General features: G+C 42.7%; 1 protein-coding gene across 1 annotated transcript in view; it reads left to right on the top strand.

The window, feature by feature from the left end:
• cgnl1 (cingulin-like 1) overlaps positions 1-24,988 on the top strand; it is a 31,558-nt gene that overhangs the window by 2,025 nt on the left and 4,545 nt on the right. Inside the window, exons 2-14 of the mRNA XM_049594248.1 lie at positions 1,136-2,840; positions 2,988-3,082; positions 4,786-4,891; positions 5,392-5,493; positions 5,969-6,105; positions 7,444-7,582; positions 8,016-8,228; positions 19,385-19,591; positions 19,700-19,804; positions 19,895-20,047; positions 20,200-20,370; positions 23,098-23,259; positions 23,465-23,554. Of these exons, the coding sequence (XP_049450205.1) occupies positions 1,188-2,840; positions 2,988-3,082; positions 4,786-4,891; positions 5,392-5,493; positions 5,969-6,105; positions 7,444-7,582; positions 8,016-8,228; positions 19,385-19,591; positions 19,700-19,804; positions 19,895-20,047; positions 20,200-20,370; positions 23,098-23,259; positions 23,465-23,554 (3,333 nt within the window). The 5' untranslated portion in view covers positions 1,136-1,187. The remainder of the gene's footprint in view (positions 1-1,135; positions 2,841-2,987; positions 3,083-4,785; positions 4,892-5,391; positions 5,494-5,968; positions 6,106-7,443; positions 7,583-8,015; positions 8,229-19,384; positions 19,592-19,699; positions 19,805-19,894; positions 20,048-20,199; positions 20,371-23,097; positions 23,260-23,464; positions 23,555-24,988) is intronic.

Below are 24,988 nucleotides of genomic sequence, written 5' to 3' on the forward strand. Positions count from 1 at the left end.
AACAGTCTGGAAAGTCTTTGTTAACAAATGTACATCTTCTCATGGTACATATAATCATATCTTTAAACTCTAGATGGCCCTTTATTCTTCTTAATGGGCTATGAGTTGTCAGTCTTTACCTATTTAACGCTAATGTGACATATCCTGCTTCTGCCTTTGTTTCCACTCTTATCAGTGTCTTTGTTCCAGGCCCATCTCCGTCCGTCTTTGTATTGTAACATCAGGTAGAATGGGACACTATCAGCAGGGCAAACAGGAACCTGCTAAAAGCCCATTGTCCGGTGAAACACATGGTGGCCGCTGATGGCTTTGTCTCCACCGGCTTCCCAGGCATAAATGTGTCTGAAGAACACTCAGCAGCTTACTTTGATATTTGTACACAGTTTGATATTTATTGCCAGCTGTGTTCTCACAATCCTGCTGCAAATCTGTCAACCCTCGACAACCCCGCAATTATTATAAATGTGACAAAAGTGAGCCGGATAAGATTTTGTTGCTCTCTTTTCATGGCATATCACATGAGCGTGGGCTGCAAATTACAATGTCATTTACAAGGATCAATTACATTGGTATATACACACACACTACACATTCCCTCTAAACCTAACGCCCTCCAAAGTTGTGTCGAGATAGCAGAGCTCTCACATTTCTCCCAGGTCTGACTGACTCATGCTGAAGTGTTATCTTTCTCCCCATACCTTTCTCTTAACCTGTTGAACCAATTCTTTGTCATGCATGGCAAACAGTCATTTTGTTGTGCCATACCTGTTAGTCACTGGCTTTTCTAAACAGCACCCAGTCATTTTTACAAAGAATGTGGCCGATGTTGACTCATATTTTTGGCGATATTATGGGTTCTGAGAGGCGACACAGGCAGCTTGTTGTCTCATTCTTCATTTGGTCAGAGCACATTAGCTGAGCAGTTTGACAGAAAACATCTCCGTGGAGAGAAAGCACAACATTAAGAATGCAAAATAAAAAAAGCAAATGAAAGCAGGCGACGTAATTAAATGCAGCGAGGATTTAATGTTTCATTAGTGGCTGAGTGTGGAACTGGGAAACATTTGTTGATATTACTGAATTACGTAGTGTCTCATCTCTAACTAATAGAGCCTGTCTGAATCTTTGCTTGCAGAGGTGGGCCACCTGATCCAGGGAGAGGGATTTATTTTCCTTTTGCATTCCTGATGGAGTCGTACAGAGTGACTGGCATTCCTAGCAGCGGACCACAGCGGGGCCACATTCAGCCGTCCCGCCCCTCCAGGCCCAACAGTAATGGAGCTGGAACATACGGTCTCAGCATCCGTGTCCAGGGTATCGATGGACACCCTTACGTAGTTCTCAACAACCAAGACAGAGGCCCTCAATCCCTCATCGACCCTGACAATAATGGGTACATCGACACAGAGGGCTCTTTTATTGAGAACTACCAGGAGTATGATTTCAGGGGAGGCAAGGAGGCTGGATCCATCAGCCCCTTCGTGGAGTACAGGTCTCAGAAGATGACACAATACTCTGGGCCTCAAAATGGCATCACAGATTCACAGGGAAAGACCCTTTTGAACTTTCAGAAGCACCCTGAGATACTGCAGCCATATGATCCAGAGAACAACTCCCTGAACATTGACGGTTTCCACAGCTTGCCTTCAAGATCTTTGGCTGAGAGTGGGAGCCAGCACCAGAGTTACTCCTCCAAACCTGCTGTCGTTGCACCGTCCAGTGCCAGGGCATCAAGTCTGGACCGGAATAAAGCTCCTGCGCAGCAAGAGAAAAGGCAACTTCCATCCCAGAGCAAGAGTGAGACGGCCCTCACTAAGCCGAGGTCACAGCCCCAGGCTCTGCCCCCATCCCAGATCGCTCAGCCTCAGTCGAGGTCGCAAACACAAGTCGCTCAGCCGCAGTCCAAACCTCGTCTCACTAACCTGAATCCACCTCAGTCCAAGCCAGGCTCTAAAACGCAGCGGCAAACAGCGCCTCCAGCCCAGCTTCAGCCCTCCACCGTGTCAAGTCCCACGAGTGAGCAGAGCAAGACATCATCCAGATCCCCCACTTCTATGAGTAGCACCAACTCAAGCCTTGAGCGCACCCGCCGCGAGCCTGATGTCCTTCCTCTCCGCAGGACTGACTCCAGTGGTCCAGTTCTTCAGTCCTCCTCCTCCCGTTCCCGCCACTCCTCCGGGTCTTCCATTTCTAAGACTCTGTTGGATGAACAGATGGATGCCCTGTACTCAGACTCCATCAACCGCCACGAGAACCGCCGCTACATCCCTTTCCACCCAGGTTCAGGCAGAGACATTGACACAGGCTCCATCCCTGGTGTCGATGAGCTCATTGAGAAGTTTGATGGCAAAGATGGCAGCCACCAGCGCAGGGGCAGGGCAGGGCGCAGGAACAGGATCAATCTCGAGGACAGGAAGCGCTCACGCAGTGTGGATAGTGCCTTCGGCCTGCGAGATGGCTCTAGCTATTCAGACGGGTTTAGCCGCCAGCGAGGCACATCAATGGAGCATGTCTTGCGGCCCTCACAGCTACGGCTGCAGAAAACAGCTGGCAGTCAGGACTCCTGGGTCACGTCTGTGGATGGTAAGGGTGATTCCAGGGCTTCATCTCGTGTTGCCAGCGCACCCGGCTCCCCCCAGAGCACCATCTCTAAAGGTGTCGGCGCCATTCAGGGTTACAGAAAGCCAGAGACTCGCACTTCTTCACAGCCATTCAAGACTAGAGAGAATGAGGACAGTGCCTCTTTAGCTGGAAAGGTTTCGACAACATCGCTGTCAACATCGCTGTCCAAACCGTCTACCACTGCGGACAAAAAGCTCAGCTCAGAGGCCGACGTTCAGGTAAAAGGGATCTATGCAGAAACTTGTCTCATTGTCTTTCAAATATAAGCACATTGTCCAACAGTACATTAAGTCATCAAAATGAGGATCTGTGAGTCACCTTTTTTGCTTTGCTAAGATTTCCGTCTCTTTTCCTGCCATTTCCAGACGACACCTGATCTCTTGAGAGGTCAGCAAGAGCTTTCACAACAAACACATGAAGAGACAGCAAAACAAATCTTGTTTAATTACCTTAAGGACGGGTGAGTTCTTTTATTATTCCAGCTTTATTTGCTCATATTAATAAAATAAAATGGGACCAAATGTTGTGAAACAGTTCTCATCTTAATCCTTTGATGTTAGCTGAATCATGAATTGAGCATATTGTTCACTCTAAAGCCCAAATCCCACACGCTGCACCATAAGGCAATGCATCATGAAGGAAGAGACTGTTCTGTGTTTTTTATCAGAGTTGGACTGTTTGTGATAAAAGTGAAGGAATGTGCTCTTCTTACCCTCCCATCCAGCCTGTGAGAGATTCAGCTGTTTGTTATCTCGCTGAATCCCACTTTCTTTCTCGGCTTTCTCCATGCTGCAGTGTGAAAGTGTTCTGTTTACTTCTGTAATCAGACACTTTTTGCCCGTCAAGGAAAGGCACGTTGGGTTAAAAGGTTAAATGTAGTTCAGGTTTGAAGGAGCCAGATATGATGTCTTGTGCATTCTCTACAGTCTTACAAGTCACTGTCAAGAATTGTTTTTTGAGAACGATGGACAAACGCCAGTCAGCCTGCACTGTTGTTCATGATGTCACAGTTAGAAACAGTTTGCAGGTTTCTGCGGTTCTTGCTAAAGGCTTGTGATAATGTAGAAAGAGAGCAGGAAACTGCTTGGGTGTGTCGGGCCACAGGTCAGGAGTCACAGGACAAAGGAAAGGAAACACAGATGGAAGTGCTGGGGCTGAAACTGAGCTACATTCCCAAGGCCTCAGAAGACAAACATTCACCAACAGGGGTTATAGAGATTTAATGAAAATCATATGTATGAAGAGAAGAGAGTTTTAGGGGGTTTGGCTGTTTGTGACAGCCGCCTAATTTATTGAACTAATATATCACTGATGTCATGTGAAAGTGTTGTAACTCCATTTTTATGGATTCTGATGTTTTCACTTTAACTGAAGGATTAATAGTTTTTCTGTGGAGTGAGAAAATCCTCCCATCTTTGGGCTTACGTCTGGTGATAAACTCAGAAATGCTGCCGCTTTTTTTTTTTTTTTTTTTTTTTTTTTTTTTAAAAGCTACAAGAAGTTGCTGTTTACGTTTAGGAACACTTAAGCTGGCAGAACAGCGCTGCAAATTGTTGCTCCTTTGCTATCTTTTTAATTAGGATGTAAATTACTCTCAGAGAGAATGGACCCAAGGTAGAAAAATGTGTGTGTGGCTGGTTTTGTGTCCAAATGCTGTGAATCAAGGCTCCTTAAAAGTTCTGTTTTTGTTTCAGTAATTATGTAAATGAACAAAACTACTACTTGACTGTATGTTAACTCTTGATAATGTTATCTGAAGGCATTTGAGGGCATTAGAAATGGTGATTTTTCTTGACCCTAGCATGGTTGCTGCGACATTTTTAGCTCTGTTTACTACAAAATTACCAGGCGATGACATTAAACTCTGCAGCAATTCCATTATACTGCCCATACGTTTGATTCCTCTGCTCATGTGCCGCATGGTTTATTGGACGGGTGTAATGAAGCTGTTTGTGCTGTGAGGTGACACATCAAAGCAGCATGATCCTCCCTGACCCTTTCTAAGCTGGGAATGACTTACTCTGTTCCTAGAACAGTCTGGAATTAATTCCTGATCCCCCCCAAACACCGAGAAAAGTTGTTTTTTTTTTTAGCTTTTAATAACCCGAGTGTGTTAACATACTTTGTGTGTGTGTGTCTGTGTGTATATGTGTGTGTCTGCAGAAGCAACGATAATGATGAAACGACGAAGCGAAAGGTCAACCTTGTCTTTGAGAAGATACAGACGTTGAAGTCTCGGGCCACGGCGAGTGCACAAAGTGATAACAAAGTGAGACATTGTTAGATCATTGTAACTGTGCTCCATTAACAGCTGAAGAACCCATAAAACATCTCATTTGCAATCTTAATGTAGTTTTATATTGAAATCATAAACCTGGGATTATAAAGCTTCAGTTTTACCCTCATGCTTTAGCTGTCTGTCAGTATATAGAATAGTTGTGTGTTTGGGGTTCAGCTTCCCAAAGTGAAGCCCAGCTGGTTGATACATTGATACACGCAACAAACATTTTTTGTGCTAATGTATATTTCCAAATAAAATTCTTCCTTAACATCCTGTTTGATATAAACCACTGAGGAAAACTGTGATCTCAGAGCGGTTTAATGGACCCTTAAAAACTGTGTGCAAATTATCTTTCTGAGGCAGACACTGTCAGCTATTAAATATTCACGCTTTACTACATAACTGAGTACTAATGCTGGAGTCCTAATATTCCATTTGCATTTCATTTCAAAATGGATCCTAACAACATAACTGTCTTCTTCTGTCAGTCCCTTGACTTCTCTGCACAGACCAAAGCTCTGCAGGAGCAAAATGATGAACTGGGGAAAGAAATAAACGACCTGAAGAGAAAACTTGAGGAACAAACCATGGTAAGTGTCTCTGTGCCTCTGACACCAGCTTGTTTATATTGGCATGTCAGCTTATTGCTAAACCTGTTGTTGCAGTTTGAGAATATCCTTTTATTGAGGGTTTAAGGGATTACTCGTCAACTTGTTGAATGAAAGAGATATTTTGGGTGTACTGGTTAGATGTTAGAGTTGGATAAGCCCAGCACAAAGGCACATTTACATGGACAGAATGAAAGAACAAACAGGCTACTCTCTTGAAAACTCATTTTTTTCACAACAGACATCTTATATGCTTCTTCTTCTTCTTCGCAACATTTAAAACAAATCCCATTAACAAAAATAACACTGAAACTGATCATATCTTTATGTTTCTACCAAACAATAAGTTGTCAGGATTAAATGCCAAAAGCTTGGTGCAGGAAATGTAAAAGACCAGACATTTGTCTGAACTGAAGCTGATATTGTCAACATTAATATTTCTGTGTGTCACCTATAGAAGAATCAGGCTGACAAGAGGGCAGTTGCAGGTTTGAAGGAGCTGCAGCAGGAGCTGGAGCGGAGTGCAGAGGAGTGCAAGCGTCTGAGGGAAAAACTAGCCAAAACAGAGGTCGAGCTCCAGACCACAGTGGAAGAGTAAGTGACCATTTTGGAGAAGTCAATAATGATCAGAGTATGTTATTCAACTAGTGTCGCATTGTTGTGTTGACTGTTTGATATGTCAGTGCCAGGATCTTTTTAACTTTTATAAAACTTGGCCAGAAGTGTGTGGTTCGGAGGCAAACCAGCAAAGTTCAGCTCACTTCACTGGTATCTCCATCTTGAGTGTATGAATCAGAATCAGAAATATTTTATTGATCCCCTAAGGGAAATTATGAGTCATTACAGTTGCTCCGATGTAAAGAATAGAGAAGTGTAAGAAGTAAGAATAAGAACATGAAATGAAAATATGTAAATGTAAAGCAATAAAATAAATATAAAATAAATATTTTAGAACGTACAGATTAATAATTAGCCAGAGAAAAAAAACAAATACAAAGAAAGCTAAGAAGAAAGAAAGACTTTTCCAATGCTCCAGTATGCTCCAGTAAACACGAGTGTTTGCGGTGGGAAGCTGGTGAGGGATCCTGATTTTTTTAATGTTGTATTGATCCCTCTTTGTTGAAGTTTTGCACAGAGGGAGGTGGGAACAGGGAGGGATAGCATGACCCTCCTGCTTTCTATGCGATGCTGGCGAAGCTCCTTGTTGGCAGGTGAAATAAGGATGCTGTGTATCAGATGAACCATGCTGCTGTTGACACTTTCCCCAGATCATATAATAATAAATAATGATAATAATTAGCTGGATGTGTTATTTATCAGCTGTTGCTTTGCACTGACATATTTCCATGCACTGTCACGCTGGAAGCAGTGTAGGATGAAACCACTCAGACTGTTGATAGTTACTGAAGTGGTTACCATGTCAGCTCCTCTGTCTTGATATACAGCCCTTTGTGCCTCCTCTGGTTTGTTAGGTTTATCTTTCATCCAACATATTAATGTGTGCTTGGTGACTGATTTACTATTCACTCTGACAGCACTAACTGTCCAGCTCCATTTCTGCCCTTTAACATACGAATCCGTAGTTGTCTTTCTCAGGACGAACATCATTTGGTGTGTTTTTACAGCAGGAATCAATGTGCCGCTTCAGCCTACATCACTGTGTGGTGATTTGTTTTAGGTGCCTCACATCACTTATCACCCTCCCCCCTCTGTGTTGTCATGCGGAGGCAGTTTAAACATTATTGGTTTGCCATCGTTCAGGTATTCGTTTGCACCCTGGTGCTCTGTAGGCCTCACATGAAGCCCCAGCACAGGTGCTGCCCTTTGTATGTGCGAATTAAGGGGCAGGTGTGCGGGTGTGTATGTGCGCAGATACACAGTAGGTATGTAGAATGACTGTACTGTGTTGTGACATGTCATGTGGTTTGTCAGGCTGTTCCAGGTGAAGATGGAGAGGGAGCAGTACCAGACAGAGATCAGAGACCTGCAGGACCAGCTGTCAGAGATGCATGACGAGCTTGACTCGGCCAAGAGGGCTGCCACAGATGGAGAGAAAGACATCATTATGGCGGTAATGCAGTGTTCATTGTTCTGGAGAAGAGGAAAGTTTTTTTTTGTGTACGCTTGTATACCAGCCTGTCTGTAAGGAGCTCAGTGATTTGTTTCCATCAAACCATTGCAGCCTCACGTGGTGATGGCTTCATCTGAAAGATTTCTCACCACAGAATAAACTAAATATACAGGAATATAATATTGGAACTGTGTGTCTAAAATGACTTCATCGCTGTTATTGATTATTTCCAGAAGGTCCACATTCTGTCGTGTCTTTTGCTCTTCATGTTTGATCTATAAACAGCTGCATAAATGTGGCTGCAATGAGAAATGTCTGTGTAACCAAGATGAAGAGCAAACTTAAGGATCATGGTCAAACTCAGCACTCCTCAATCTGATTCTTCAAATTCCGAAGTGATAAAGAGTAACCCGACCGTCTTTATTTACTGCAGGACATGATGCAACTGAAGGTAGAGATGCAGGAAGTTCTCCTGGCCAAGGAGGACCAAGAGGAAGTGTTGAGGAGGCGAGAGAGGGAGCTGACAGCTCTGAAAGGAGCCCTGAAGGAGGAAGTGGCCGCTCACGATCAGGAGGTGGACAAAATGAAGGAGCAGTACGAGAAGGAAATAAGCAAGCTGCAGACGTCTCTGGCGGAGGCCAAGCAGGTAATCAGCCCCCCGTTTGTTTTCCCTCCCCTCTCCTCCAGTTTGACTCCCTGTGTTCACCTCCTCCTCATTTCCTTCGCTCTCGACCTCCCCCGCTCCAGAGACACCCTGTCACAGAGGAGTGTGGAGATAAGCATCAGGGGAGCTGTGAGCGTGTGTGTGCTTTGCATCACAAGTTATGCCATGTGTTTGTCATTAGAGGTTGGGCTGCTGCTTTGAATTGACGGTATTTACACCTTACATCTGTGGCACTGAGTGTCAGAGTACTGAGACACTGCCAGAACAGGCAAGATACACAATATCCAGTTACACTGGCACTTTAAATAAGTATCACTGTATTTCTGTGGAAATTATTTGCAAAAAGAGCAGGAAATGAATCAATATTTGTCCCCAGTGGGGCAGTGGGATGAGTACATTTAGCAAACACAACACTCAGGGCACATAATACAACACTGAAACAATACAACAGTGAAAATACTCAGACAACTAAAAAGATAAAAGAACAAAACAATAGATTAAAGATAAATAACTATGTTTTACTCCTAGAGTTTAGGAGGGACGTGGCAGAGGGTGCAAAGGAGGGCTTGCGTCTGTTGGCATTAGCTTGTTGAAGTCTGAAGAGGGTTCCAGATGGCTGAAACTGAAACTGCTGATGTAAAGGACGGGAACAATCAGACAGGATGGATTCAGCTTTCTTATATAACTGTTTGTTGGTAAAGATCCTGCAAAGTTTTCTGTGTGGTGCCAGTTACTTTCTTTCAAACACTGACACTTTATTAAGTAGATTTTTGGGGTGTAACTTTGAGAGATAATGGTGGTGAGGAGGCCTTGTCTCATTGTCTCCATTGCCTGAAATCTTAAAGTCGTGATTTCGACACATGATTGGAGGGCAAATAAAAGTCATGAGTAAAATCCTATTTTTATATTAGCATAATTTCACAGACTTGTACTCAGCGTACTACTGCAGCCTCACATTCATGCTGAAAGTCAAGTTAGCAGTTGACTTTTCAATATTTACAGACTTCTCTTAACCCTGTAAACTCCAGCTGCACATGGGTTGGTTGGTTTGGTGCATATCTGCTGTGTTAGTCATACATTTGTGATTTGATGATTTGGTTTTATCAGCTCCAGAGAAATGCTGATGATAAAGAGCAGCGATGTTATCGCACTGCATAAACAAAGTCATTTAAACTCACTGATCACCACAGGATAGGATGTTCACCTGCTGCAGTGAGAAGTTGTACATTTTTTTTAAATGACGCATGTGGAAATTAAGCTCAGCTTGAGTTCACACTATTGAGCTGGGTCAACAGAGCAGACTGATAAAATGAAAATGAAACACTGTGTAAAATTTAGATCTAGCTCGTCATCATTTTTCATGGGAAGTCTGTCTCGCCAGTCAAGTGTACAAGTGTGTCCTTATCTCAGTTTTTCCTCTGGGGAGGAACGATTTACAGGAAGAATGATGTTCGATAATAACATTTAGAGACATTTATCTGTGTTTGACATATTTAGGAGTTGCCTTACTGGCAAGGTCACTGATGTAGCTCAGCAGCAAGTCTCAATTAAAAGCCCTGATTTACTGCGACACAGACATGGACAAAGTTCTGGTTTTACTACACTGGCAAGAATTGAACTTCTGAAAACCTCACATTAAAAGTTATAAACCTCCTTGAACCAGCGATGAACTCGCTGTTATTTAAGAACGAAAGATAAGACGAAAATTTCCTTCAGAGTAGAGAGGGTTTGTCAACTGTTGTTCCACAAGTGAGGGAAGGTAAGTTAAGACGAGCAGCAGTGCATGGCAGGAGACAGCACAAGGACTGAAGACACATTGTTTTCAGTAGGTTGCTGTGTGACTCACGTGTGTCCTGTTTGTCTCAAAGACTGGAAGTTGTCCTTGTTCTCAGCTTCCTGCAGGCCCGTTGGGGGTCCGCAGCAGCGCTCTGCAGCAACAGTCTATGAGAACATTTCCGCTTGTCAAACAGAGGTACTGCTCCCCCGAGGGAGTGTGTCGTCAGGGGTTTACCCTCAGTGCTTTGTAAACACTTGGCAAGATGAAGTCATTGTTTGTTTCTCTTTTAAGATACAAAAGAGCATTTAATTCACGTCCTTGAAATAACGTGCTGTCCTCAGATCAAATGTTGTGAGGCCTTTGTAGGTTAGAAGACTGTGCCTGTCAATTATTATATAGAAATATCAACTCAAATTCATCTACACAGTGGCACATTAATGGTTCACCTGTTTATATGTGCTGTTTATGTCGGGGCAATGTGCAGACAGGTGATAAGCTCAGACAAGTCAGCACAAGACACATAAATCATAGTAGTCGTAATCGTAGTCATGTTTACAAAATAAGCGTATTGCTAGTGTGTCAGTAATTAAAACTAGACCATTATTCTGGACATTATGGTTTTCTGTGTGATGAAAATACAGTGTGATAGACAGACACACCAAAACAAAAAAAATGTAAGCTAAATTTTAGCATGACACCCACTGCTTTTTAAAGTTCAAGCAGCCACAGCAGTCTGAGCTACAAGTTATGTGAAAGCCTGACATTAAAAGGGAAAACTGCTTATTATCTCATGTGCGCTTCCACTTTGTATGAGGGTGTCAGACAGAGGGAAGAGAGAGCCGGAGTGAACTGTGCATCTTTTTATTATTCAGCCCCATCTCCGACTAAAGTGCTGCTTCCCCCCACTGAGCAGACCTGACGTTTGCGTTGACCGGAGCAGCCCATGCGAGGAAGAATGCTGGAAACTGGAGCACTGAGTTGCTCTGTATACTAGTTAATTGCAGTGGCAAGCCATCACTAATCTAATGAGCTGCCGTTCCTGAGTTGCGTCGTGTCCCCTCTTCCCTCTGTGCCCTGAAAGAGTGGGGGTAATTGCGAACCTCAGTCGAAGATGAATGATGAGTTTGTTTCACACAATAATAGCAGCGGGGGTTGGGACAGGCTGAATAAGTGGGTCAGTGTGCTGTAGAAAAGGGGATGCGTGGCTGACCCCCTGAAAAGAGCGGGGGGCCTGTTTTGTGTCTTAAATTGAAAGCTGCATTGTGTTTTCAATGAACCGAAATCTGTGGAATTTCATCAAGGTTGAAAAATCTTGGTTGCACTTTCTTGAGAAGATATGAATCTACTTATTTTAAGTTCTTAATGCCCTGTAACAAAAGAAGTGGATTTGATCTCTCATGCCAGCATGTGCTGGTATGCAGAAAATGTGGACAGATGAGGTGTGGTGAGCAGAGAAAACGGTCTGTTTCCAGGAATGTTGGGGTCAAAGTGGAGAATGTGCACCCTGCAGACCTCCTTCTTCACTCAGCTCCAGCTCTGTTACAGTGCACCCGCTCCCGACCTGCTGGAGAGGCGCTGGATCTTTTCATTTATACCTCTTCAGGGTGCTGCAGTTGCATCTCCATCTCCACGGCCCTCCGGATCCTCAGTGTTAGAGGCTTTAATAGGTCTCAGCTGTACTCTCCCGTCCTCACTGTAAAGACAGAGCCTTGTGCTTATCACACCATTTCCAGCTCTTGTTATGTTTCACCTTCAGCCCCCGAGCCACAGTGTGTAACACGGCCACATTGTTATCACGCTCTCATCTGTAACCTCAATCCAAAAATGCCGTATTTTTTCATTTCCTAACTCCACAGTTTCCACACAAGACTCCGCAGTGATCTCCCGCTCACCTAAACGCAGCCCATTTTCTGGCCTGTGCCATTCTCACCCGTATCTCCACCTGCCTCTCGAGTAATCTCTGCCAGTGTGTGAACTGAAGTCTCACTGTCTGATCATCAAACTTACGTGGCCCAGAGAAGAGTTCCCCCTCGGGCTTGTTTTGAAAGTAAAGACTCCCGCATGAGTCTGTGTGTTTGATGATAGCACTATATTTCCCAGCGTAGCTTTAGGAGCTGATTTAACAGGTGAAGAGGAGGAAGCAGACGCAGGGCAGGGAAGTGAGGAAGGAAATGATGGAGAGAGATTCTGGATCTCGACAGAGACGGGAAGGAACTAGCCATTTATCCTTGTTGGTCTTCAAATAGCTTTAATGATAACTTTACAGATTGATGACATTAAACAGTTTAAAAAACGGGAACTAAATACAGCAGCAGCTCAGTCAGAAAATATTCAGTTCGGAAAATGTTGCTGCATGGACACATGAGGGTCACATCCGTGTGAAACCAGGCGGCGGCTGGATTATAGTGTTTGTTGTTCCTTTACCTCGCTGCCTGTGAGCGCTGATGTGGAGGGGGCCTAATCTGCCAAAACAACTTGAAGGAGTCAAGTTTACTGTGTTTATATTAGTCCAGTCCTTATGTTTACCTGTTAAGCTTTGTTGCTCGTTTTTAACTGCATGGCTATCTCTGTGTTTGTACATTGAGAGCAACAGAAAACAGAGTCATATTCCTTGTATGTGTGCGCACTTACTTGGCCGATATTCTGATTCTGATCTACCATAGAGATGACCAACAACTTGTGAGACTAGTGGTTAAAAACTGAGAGTTTGCATTCATCAAGCAGCACTTTTAAAAGCAATCAGTTTGTTTTTATGTGAAGTTGAAGGCGATTGTTCATTTCTCACATGAGTTCACATAGTTTTAATATTCTTGCCCCCTGTACTCCTCATCATGACCATTAAGTAATGAAGCAGTCTGGTCACATTTTAAATTACATTTTGATCTTTGTATTTGTAACTTTGCCAGTTCAGAACATCAAGTGTGTAAAGCGTGGGCCGAGATCTCCATGTTTGAGTTGTTAGTCTCCACACTTGAACTGTTGTGTGGGATGTGGATTTTGGGTGTTCCTTCTCTTGCTCACAAGTTTATCCAATCCTTGTCTTTTTTGGCCTTTGGCCTGGAAAACTGTTGCAGGAGTTTTCTCCCCTCTTTGTTTCACTGCTGAGACTTTACCAAGCCTTTGACTGAGTTGTAGCCAGGATGGTAGTGTGAGATGTAATTGGCACTGTGAAGCCTGAAAGTCAAAGTCTTGAGTCACACTCATCTAACATGTTAATTTTGATTAGATAGTCTGTAAGACATGTAATTCTTGAAGTGGTGCGTCTGGTGCAGTGCTTCGCATAGTATTTTCTGCCGTCACATTGGGTGATCCAGTCTTACATTGGAGAAATGAATGGATTTACAGATGTTTGCAGAGTATTTTACAAAAATAAAAGAGTGTAGATTAGATGATCCTAAATGTTTTAATATCTAGGATATTCCCTGAGTGACTGTGCTGATGGTTAGGGAGTGAAAACTAGCAGAAATGATAGAGAATCTCAGCTCCACATCACTTCAGAAAGCTAGTTTACGTTTTTCTGATTGATAAGTTGTTTAGTCTTGCAAGTTACATGTAGGTGCACTGTGATGGAGGCACATCAAAACAGTTTCATGTCTTACAGTCATGCTTGTTTATATGTGATTGCAGTTGTGGGTGTAGTTGCCAGCAAACAGTGTTTATGGTGTCAACAGCTGAATCCTAAAGAGTCAAATGTGACACGTGAGGGAGGACTTAGGACTTTTGGCCAATAAAAAAGAAAGAAAATTAATCTCCCTAAATTCTCTTTCTAGTTTTAAACAGAAACATCACTGTCTCTGTATATCCAGTTTCTACAATGTCCTGTTATATCCAACCACCCCTGCAAGCTTGCTATCTGTATCTATATCTATATCTATATCTTTATCTTTATCTTTATCTACATCTATATCCTTGTAAAAAGTCTCCTTGACATTAAGGGTCTCTTTTTCACGAGCGACCTGGCCAAGAAGGCAGCATAAACTTTGTCACAACATTGAACCCAACCGACAAAACCAGACAAATACAACTGTCACCACACATAAGCCAACACAGCATCCATGCCAACTTTGGCTCCACACAGAGACTCCTTTAAAAGCTGGTATCTGTTTCCATTTCTCTGAGGACAAGACAAGATTTGATTACCGTTCTCCTTTGACCAAAGAGATGCCAGTGCTTCTCAGCTGTCGCGTTTTAATTTCGACTTCAATCCTTCCTTTCAGTCCGTGACAGGCCTTCTGTTCCCTCAGGTCTGGGGACCTTCTTTAATGAGGAATGCTGTTGTATTTGTAACACACACCTCGTGCTGGCAAAGCAAATCAAGGCTTCCACACTCCCAAAGAAGTTTTTTTTATTTGTTCTCCTGATACGAGGGTTACGCTCAGATAATGTGATACCATACACGAAATGACCTGTACTCTGAATGACCTTGGATAGTTTTATTTTACTATATCTTGTTTGGATTTTTTGTAGCCTCTTTGAGTCAAACACAACAAAGACATTTTTTGTTTTACACAACAAGACTACATCACTTCATCTGTCAAAAAGCTCAAACCCATGACAAGTTAAAACAGGTTCGGTTACATTTCATCTCCAACCACAGAAACAGTAAGCAGCTGCCAATAAACATGAAATACATGTCTACAACACTCACACTGCTGCTGGTCCAAGAGTTAAAAAGCTTATTGTAGCCTGACACATATTTGTGTGGCCCTTCTGTGCAGAGTTTGCATGTTCTCCCCGTGTCAGCATGGATTTCCTCCGGGTACTCCAGCTTCCTCCCACAATCCGAAGACATGCAAGTTAATTGATAACTCTTAAAAAAAAAAAAAAAAAAATGAAGGTGTGAATATGAGTGTGAATGGTTGTCTGTCTCTGTGTCAGCCCTGTGATAGTCTGGCAACTATGATGCAATAACATTCATTTGAATGAGAAGACAAATAGAAACAGTGAATCAAAAAAAGCACTGGTGAATACTTAAGTCCAACCCCTTAAAACAATAATTAGCAACATCTTCACAGCATGTTGGCCCATAAGTTAAAGTGTTATTTATATTGGAGACTATAGATGCTTGTGGTCGTGCAGAGACAGCAGGTGGATGTTGAAGCTGAACCGGTGGTGCAATCTGATGGCAGTGATAGTCAGGTAGAAGTTATTGTTTTGCAGATCCTGGTCTAAAAAGAAGGGATCACACAGTACAGATTGGTTTGTAGTGCGCAGACGGACAGTTAAATGAACAGATATCGGTTATATATTAAGTTTGTGAACAAACATGTGAGTGACGATAGACAATAGGAGAAGCAGGGAAGAGAGAGGGAATTCACCAGAAGTTAAACAGAAAGAGAAAACGTGAGATAAAACACACTACTGTTGACTGATTGGCTGATCCTGTTGGTATCAGCCAATCAAATTCTGTGTTGTTGTGCCTTTGTTTTAAGTGAAATCACAGTTTTTCCAGCTGTTGTAACCTTTGAAGGTGTTATTGCACCGCATGTTATGTTGTGTGCCATTCTGTTGGGTTTTGTGGAACAAATATTGTCATAGGTTGCCAGGTGGTGGACAGGGGGGAAACATGTGGAAAAATACCTCCAACATTTTCTTTGTCTACAAAAAAGAAAACAAAGCACAGGCAGAGTGACATCAGGAGTGGGGAAGGGGGGTGGGTAGTGACAAAATGAGTCAGCAGCTGGCGTCTTGGAAAGTGTTATAATTTGGGGAAACTGTCTGTTTACATTAATTTTGAGATGCATTTGAACTTGGTTACTTGTAGCTCAAATGTTTGTATGAAAGTTCATGTGCAGTATTGTGAGTTTTTATGGTGTTACCTCTACAACTGATGAAGGGATTAATCTTGCTGACATTAATAGAAAACTTCAGAGAAATATTAAATTCAGGGCAGGAAAACAATCTGCACTGTTCATGCTTGCAGATTTCTGCCACAGCTTTCTTGCAGCTGTATATATCTTTGGACCATCAGCTCTTTTGTTGCACTGGAGGCTTATTTAATGGAAATAACTGGGAGAGCCAAGATTTCACCAGAGCACACGACCTGGGACACATACCTCACTCCAGCACTCGTGGTGTGCTTCAAAGACTGCACAAAGTTAGTTAATGTGCAACTTTATACAAACAGTTTGAGTACACACGAGGACCCAAGTCAAACTTTGAGTTAGTGTAAAGGAGAGAAAAAAGGACTCACGGTACGATATTACCACATATTCGTCTGTGATATTGTGCTACATTGAAGTCAGCTTGTGTTGTCAGTGTCTTTGTTAAATTTATATTTAAAGAGGTGATAAAGGATCGTATTAAATGCACAGATTAAACAGATCATTGTCTAATAGCTGATAAAGTATTTGTTTTGTTTGCACTAATCCTTCAGTGGTTGTTAGGTAATCTTTAATAAGGCTTTAACACTTTAAATGAATGATTAACTTTTTGTAGTAGTGTACAAGAAAATGATCTGGTTTGTGAAGGCTTATAAGAGAGGTGGCATTTCTGTCTTTGTCTTACAATGTAAGAAAAGTTGATCTTTCCACATATATCAGATACCATGTCAGGTCATGATGCTGGTCTGTTAGAATCCCTCCAAATAAATGAGAGTTGCAGATGGGAAAGTCTAATGGAAAAAGAGTCTAACGTCATCCCCTCCTGTTCCCTCTCACAGGCAGCGTCAGGGTGTCCCTCTTTGTGGCTGGGTGGCTTTGCCCGGGTTTTTAACTGGTATGACCCAGTGTGGGAAGTGGGACAGGCAGAGAAGTGTGAGGGCTGAACTTGTTGTGTGTGTTGTTAAAATGGAGCACTGACACACACTGTCAATGCTTTATTATTGTAGTGAAAGCTGTGTTTAGACCCACATCCCACCCAACCCCTTTGACAATCAACACTTTGATATTCAAGTTTTTTTTTGTTTTTTTTTAAACCAACATGAGGAAGCTACTGTAACCCAAAATAACACAAGAGACCGCCCGGTTGTCTGGACCTAAACTGCAGATACATCGGTCCAGAAAACTGCAAATGTATTTCTTTAGTCAGTTGCTAGTTTATAAGGTCCAAGCTAAAGCCTTAATTGAGTTTTTTTAATTAATATTTCTGTGTGATTTTTATTTTTACTTTTATTTTTAATTTTTTATTTGTATTTTTATTTGTATTCTTATTTTTAATTTAATTTAATTTAATTTAATTTAATTTATTTTATTTTATTTTATTTTATTTTATTTTTATGTATTTGCACACAGATAAAACTGCATAAAATCCAGATAATGAAAAAAGTAGAAGTGTGTCAAGTGAGGAAAAGAAACCACAGGCTTATACAACAGCCCTCACCTCAACTTTTAAGGAGAAAAACAAACAATTACAGAAAAGTAGACTTCTAAGGTAATTTAGAAACATACATTAAAAGAGAAATGACAACAAGAAGCAGACAAAATGAGCAGAAAAACTAACAAATCAGTAGACAACAAATCAATAAATACAAAGAAATACAGAGAAAGGGAAAATATATATAATTAGACATCATGAATTAAATGTGATGATAATGGTACTTGCGGCGACTGTAGCTTTTGGTGCTGAGGTATTGTACCGCATTATACTAAGTGGTTGTTTCTAATATTTACAGTAGCCTTTTTATTTACAACAAAGTCTTACATGTTGTCTAACATGAATTCTCCTTTGTCAGGCTAATCTGACAGGTGAAACAGTGTTACCCGTGCATTAAGCAGCACAGTCTGTACAGATCTCCTCGCTCTTGTGACCAAACTAAATGACCCAGTCAGGCAGAGATGAGGGCGGCTCTGTGGAGACAGGAGAAACAGGTCTGACTGGCCCGCTGTCTCTGAAGCAGGGAGGCACCATCACCTTTCTAGTACAGGAGGTGCCTATAGTCATGCACGGTGACAACAAGACGAGCCGATCAACGAACACCTTTCAGTTTAGTCACAACGGGCATTAAGGGGTGAAGAGAGGTAGACTTTGGATTCCAGGAGAAACTAAATTTTGCATTTGTAAATAAGTTACCACCTTCGAAACCTCGTTCAAATTCCCAGTAACGCTCACTGCATGCTGCAACTCACAAAGCTTCACACTTTTCGCCCGCCACACACTCCCTCTACATTGAAAAGCCCACTGTGATAACTTGTGTCTTTGTGCTTTTTACGTCACTGATACAACAGGAAAAACATGAAGGTTTTCCTGATGGTGTGGAGGGAAGGTGTGTTTTTTACTACGCTACAAACAGGTACTGCTCAAGAATAAACAACTACAGTTGTTTTTAGTTTCACTGTTTGTATTGGTGCATTTTTCTGTGCCGTCTTTCATCAGTGCGTCACCAGCTAGAGCACAACGCAGTCAGTTGGTTCTTGAAGACAGAAAGGTGTGTGTGTATGTGCTGTCATGCTTTTGTGCACACACACACACACACACACACATGCTGTGATGGAGAGTAACCTGCCTGTGCAGAAAGAGAACATTGAACTTTATTGACTCTTTGACACATTTTCACACCTGGAGCGTTTATTTAATAACTTTTAGCTTCAGTTTTCCGGCTCTGTTATACAGATAAACTGACGCTATAGATTTTACAGATGTCCTCTGTCGTGTTGAACCTCAATTTACTGACATAAACAGGAAATTGCCAAACCAGTTTCCTAACATTCCATCTCCGTTCCAAAAAAATCTTGTTTCCAAACGAACATTTGTGACTCTGTTGTGACGCTGTAGTTCATCGAAAGGGTGTTATCACAACTGAAAACCTGTTGTCTGTCATACTGACTGAGTCGCGTGGTTGTTGTCAGTTTTCTTTGTCTCCTTTCACACAGACATGTATTTCCGCCTGTCTCCCGCTCTTTCTCTCCTGCATAGCACTCCACCCTCAAATGTCAGAGCCAAAGCACACTCTTCATTCAGAAATTTGGGCATGGCGAGAACTCACAGGACTCCCCATTAACTCTGTCCCTGCTGCTGCTGCTGGCACTGGACTTAAGACTTGTCTAAAAAGCTGTCTGACAGCAGTATGTCAGGTGGAAAACTTTAAATCTAGTGACACAGGAGACTGACAGATCTGCCTCGTTAGGCTGCTGATTTTATGTGGCCCTCAATCATCAGAGGCTGATGAAAGCTCAGATTTAGTTGCCTTCATTTGTGCTTTATTATGAGGTGTGAGAGAATCACAGGAGGACACTGTTATTCTGTGTCTCCACAGCAACAAATGTTCAGCAAGAAACTGAGCACTTCAAATAGCTTTTTGTTGCATGAGGCATTTGGGAGAGTCTCAAATGTTCCATCATGCATCGTTGTTCCACTTTCCGCCGAGTGTCACAGACTCCTGCTTCCTTTGTGCTGAGGCCTCGTGTCTTGTTCTGATCTACAGAGCAGCGCAGCAGTGGTCCGTGAGAAGGCTGAAGTGGAGGCAGCCAAGGGTGCAGCCGAGGGCCAAGCAGGACGGCTGACCCTAGAGACCGAGCGGCTGCGCAGGCGGGCACAGGAGCTGGAAAATGAGGTGGCCAAACTCAACCGCATCATCGATGAGGCCAAGCTACAGGAGAGCAGGCAGGGGGACAGAGCCGGCCGACTGGAGGTGAGAGGTCAAGATGAGTCAATCACAGAACTGCTGTTACTGCTAGTTATATTTTGTATCATATTTTGTTATATGAAAGTCTTATATGCCACAATGTCTCCTTAACAGAGAGAGAAAAAGCAGTTGGAGGAATCTTTGGCTGAAATTAAGGAGCAAGAAGAAGAGATGTCGCGTGCCAATCGAGCGTTGACCATTCGGTTAGAGGACGTGCAGGTGAGATCGATATCACTGAGCTACACAGTATGTGGAGACATGTCTGTCACAAGGACGGTTTGATATCTTTCATGTTGTGTCCTTCCGTAGAGGAACTTTTCCAAACTGAGCACTGAACACAAGGACCTAGAGGAGAGGTTACAAGAGGAGAAGATTCAGAAGGACCAGTTCAAGCGCATGAAGAACGACATGGAGGATGAGAGGAAGCTGCTGGACCGTACAGTGGAGAAACTACAGAAGGAGGTGAGTGTCTGTAGTGAACAATCCATAATTTCTTTTGTTTTCTAAAATTAAGGGATTTGACAGGATTCAGGTTGATTATGTGGATTTAAAGGTTTTTTTTCTCACATTTCTTTCTGCCTCTCTCCCTGTACTTCACCTCACTGTGCCTGTAGATGAATGATATTGTGGAGGCGTCCCAGTCGTCCACTCTGGAGCTCCAAGAGCAGATTAATATTTACAAAGAGAACAACCGTCGGGAGCTGACAGATCTGCAGAGGCTTCTGAAGGAGCGAGGACAGGAGCTGGAGCAGTGCCTACTGGCTACCCAAACCCTACAAGACGAGGTACAGTGGGCTACGTCAGACTCATCTAGGGTAACATGCTGTCAGAGGGGAGTTACAGATTTGAACGCTGACACCGCTTCCGTGGTGCGAATGGTCAGATCAAGGCCATTATTAGTCAGCCTGATCCAGCACTCCCATGCAGGACAGCAGATGATGAGCCATTGTTCTCACTCAACCAGTTTGACCCCTCCCGCCAACATCATCCTCTCCTCTCAGAGCGTGATGTCATCACTTAGGTATTTCTACTCCCTGCTGCCCTCCTAAACCCAAAACATAGCATTAAAGTGAAGTAGTTGAGCCGAGTAAAGCCCTAGAAAATCTCTGCTCTTTATTAAAATTAATGTTTACTCTCAAGAGTCAGAATTAAAAGGGCAAATGTGGAGAACTCCTCTGATGTGTGGCCACAGCACCATAACGGTGAAACTGAACAACTTGTGACCACTCTGCATTGTTTGCATTTGAGCAATTTATCCTCGTCAGCACTTTGGTATGTGAGGAATGTTTTTGTTGAAAGTGGGAACAGATGAATGTGAATAATTTATCTTAGAGAAGAGGGTGGCTTATGTGGTTTTATGTATTTATGAAACATTGATTTAACAGGGCAGGGCAGTTAAGACTGTACTTAGAGTGACCGCACAGAAATGGTTTTATAGTTTATGAAAGCAGAAATGCTTCAGGACATTGTGAGATATAATGTAGTTTAGGGAGGAAAGGACCATAGCAACGAAGGAGTAATACAGATAACAGTGTACAATAGATGACTGCCTCTGGGTTAGTAACCATCTCCAGTGTTCCGGGACCAAGTAAATTATAGGGTCTGTGAATGAGATATAATTGATTGTCCCATTGTATGTCAGTTAATTTTTTTGCTCATTTCAGACCCAGGGGCAGCAAATGTAGACGGATGATTTTCTTTGGAGGTGTTTTTGATGTGTCTGGTGACCCCATGTGACTGATTTTTTTTCGCAAGAATATATTGCTGTTTTCCAGAGCTGCACACCAAATATAAACCTGCCACTTTCTGTATTAGTGAGTTACAAGTGGGAGATTAGTTGTGGTCCTGTAAAAAAGAAGAGTACGAACCAAAAACAAAAGAGTTCTTGACCACTAGTTGTGCTTTGAAGTAATGTAATGTTGCATTAATCTGCAGTCAACAGTCATGTAATGAAGCACTGCTGGTAGCACAGTTGTTTGAGGTCATGTGCCCCAAAATGAGACAACATGCCTGTAAAGGACATTGACTGTAAACACGACAGATTTTAAAACATCAAAAAGGGGTTTGAAAATGTTTTCTGAAGTAGGAAATGCATTCATCGTGTTTGTTAGGCCTTTACGATGCACACAATGTAGCCTAACTCTAACCCTGTAAACAAAACCGTGTCTGTTTATAATGAAAACTCCACTGGGTACCTTTTAATAGAGGCTTTGGCATGCTCTGCCCTTTTAAGCTCAAGAGGCTCCCAAGCAAAGAGAAAAGAAGAGCAGTGACATTTCCCTCTCTGGAAACTGTAGTCATTACTTTCAGCCTTTATTTGACATGCATAACATGCTGCCGCTCAATTTTACTGATTTACTGATCTGGATCTTCCTGATATGGGCTTTCAGCTGTACATGTGCTTGTGGGCAAAGTGTGTATGTAAGGACATGGTCAGCATCCTTTTTTTCCTGTCTACATTCATGCTGATCTATCTCTGTCCAGCTGGTGCACAGGAAGAGGAGGATGTCAGTGTTGTGATATCATTGTTTTGAAAGCTGCAGCGGCAGCATTCACATCCTCCTCCTCCACCTCTCCTGAGAAACTGATTGCTCTCGACTGGGCCTAGTGAGTCCACTTTTCCAGCTGCTCTTGAACGCCTCGTCCATCTCCACCCATGTGAACTTGGCAGACTATCACTAAAATTACAAATGTAGGCTACATTCATGCTTTTTCTTTAACAGTCTCTATTTTCAAGAGCGATCTGTCCAGGAAGGCGGCGTAAAAGCAGCAATAAGTCATAGCAGGTTTCACTCCCTAGATCTGCCCTATTAATCCAAGTATACAGTAATTTATTCACCTCCTAACCTCTTTATTGCTCTTCAGGCCCTGAGAGAGGATGCACCATTATCCCATTACACTTATTATTAAGTCTTTGTGTGCTCAGCTTTAGCTCGACGGCTTGAATTAGGTCTTAAGTATTTACATGATGAAATATGGAATAATTCTGCACTAATGGCCAAATATTTGTTCCTGGTGAGATGTAAGGGCAGTTGATGTATTTTCATTGTCTTAGCATTAAGCAATGGGGGCAATTTTCCAGCTGTGGGGGGCACTGCTGCTGAATGAACACAGGGGGAAGCTCTAGCTGCACTGGATTCATTAGTCACTCAGGGGAACCATATAATAATTTTCCTTAAGCAGCAGCTAAATTGTTGGTCATTGCTTCAGCTGTGATACTTAAGCTACTTAAGATGAGAAGTAATATGACTTACTGAACAAGGAGATGGTCTTTCCAGAAGTATTTATTGCTGCACTGAGGGTCATTTAATTAGACACTGATTAAAGACAAGTTTCACTGAAATGTGCATATGCATTCTTTCACACATAAACCTGATTTTGTTTTCTAAATCTTAGATTATTGTGGAGCAGGGTGCACAAGCCTCATTTCCATTCCCACAGTTCACCATAAATGGATTGAATTGAATTTCCCTAGTCGACCAATAGTCGTCATTTGTTGCATGTCGTTTTAGTTGTCACTACGTGAGGAGGACTTGCGGCAGTGTCAGAGGGAGCGAGACGAGGCCCTGCTCAGGGAGAAGACGCTAAATGACAAGGTTCATGAACTGGAGGAGGAGGCTGAGACAAAAGCCAACGCTAAAGATGACAAAGCTCGACATGTCAAACTCATGGAGGTAAATGATGATGTCAGATAAAGCTTCTAATAAAGGTTTTATTAATAGTAGACATGATGACATCAAATCATTGCAAAAGGCCTTATGATGATAAGTACGGATACTCATACACCTCAGTAAACATCAGTTATCAATCATTTGATATATGACAGATTCAGATAGCAACACTCACTGACTGTATGGATGTAACCGCTTCATTGTGCAGGACAGAATCGCTCAGCTGGAGTTAGACCTGGAGGAGGAGCGTCAGAGTGGAGACCAGCTGATGGACAGGATAGACCGAGGAAGAGTACAGGTACCACACACACACACACACACACACACACACACACACACACACACACACTCTCAACACTTTCTCATTATCAGTGCTCACCTGTGTAGGTGACCTGTGTCCATGTTCACTTTAGTTCCCACAGACATGTCTCTGTTCCATCTCAACCTGTAAATGATATCCAGATCTCCTGTTGCTTTGTCTTCCACCTCTAACATCATGACCACAATCACTAATCTCTGACTGAAACAAAAGTCATCTCCACAAAAATATTTCGGGTCTCAAATATAGTCCTGAAAGAATCAGGTTACGTGATTTATATGTAGGTTGATGATGCTTCAGTGCATGTGCACACTCTCAGATGTGTGTGTCTTAACATTAAATATCCACACTACATGCCCAGTTTATTCCTGGTCTGGATAAAGTGGACGGGTTATTGCTTTGTAAGATGATCTTGCATAATCATTCAGGTTGGCGGCCTGCCAGCATGCTCTAAGAGCGTCTATCCAATTTTCATGCATCAGTCACAAAAGACCCCTCTTAATGCGCCGCTCAAGCCAAAATATGCGAGCTGCCAAATGTCTCAAGTTTGCAGGTTGCAGAGTTCACTTGGAAATTACGCTCAGTAACTTCATCTCGAGGAACAAATCCAGTTCTTGTGCTTGAAGTCAGTTTTTATACCCTCGCTAGCAAATGCTCCAGTTTTTATTCCTCCCTGATAAAGCTGCTGACGGAGGCACTGTGAAGTAAGATTTAGACAAAGTACGTGTGCTTTTAGGATTGTTGTTTGTTCGTGGGAGAGTGCTTACTAATCACAGGGAGGATGTTGGTTCTGGAGTTTTTGAAATAAAACTGCTTTATTGCAACCCTGCTGATTTTATGTAAAGGTGTGCGTCTTGTGGTCGGAGTTTTACGGGACCTTTGCATCTCTTAAACATTAAATGTAAAACTGAGATCCAGAGACGGGCCTAGCTACAGGTTCCTCTCAGTCTGGAACTGACACAAAGGTTGTGACCAAAATTTTGAATTAATGTGCGTGGCGACATCAAGAGAGACTTAGTGTGGTTGAGTAGAGTATTTAAAATCTCCTTAAATGGTTTCCCTTCTAAAAAATTCTTGGCAGGGAGAAAATAGTGGTGTTGTGACAAAGTGGCAATAGTTCAGCATGAGGCTGAGGTCGGTTGTCAAGGCAACACTTGAGCTTTGTGCAGTCAGAGTGGAGTAGGTTGAGTGCTGGTGGTGTGTGTTTGTCAGCGCACACCGAGACACACACACACACACACACACACACACACATGCGGGTATGTGCTGGTGTGTGTGCTCTAATGTCTGTGGGGAGGAGAGGGGCGATGTATGGCTATGGGATGGAGGGGTGGTGGGGTTGCAGCAGAGGCAGCAGGAAGAACACCTGCGTCTCTCCTGGCACCAGGTGCTCCTCTCCTGTCTAAATGAGAG

The sequence above is a fragment of the Epinephelus fuscoguttatus genome, linkage group LG2, assembly GCF_011397635.1.
Source record: "Epinephelus fuscoguttatus linkage group LG2, E.fuscoguttatus.final_Chr_v1".
In the NCBI taxonomy this organism is placed as follows: Eukaryota; Metazoa; Chordata; class Actinopteri; order Perciformes; family Serranidae; genus Epinephelus; species Epinephelus fuscoguttatus.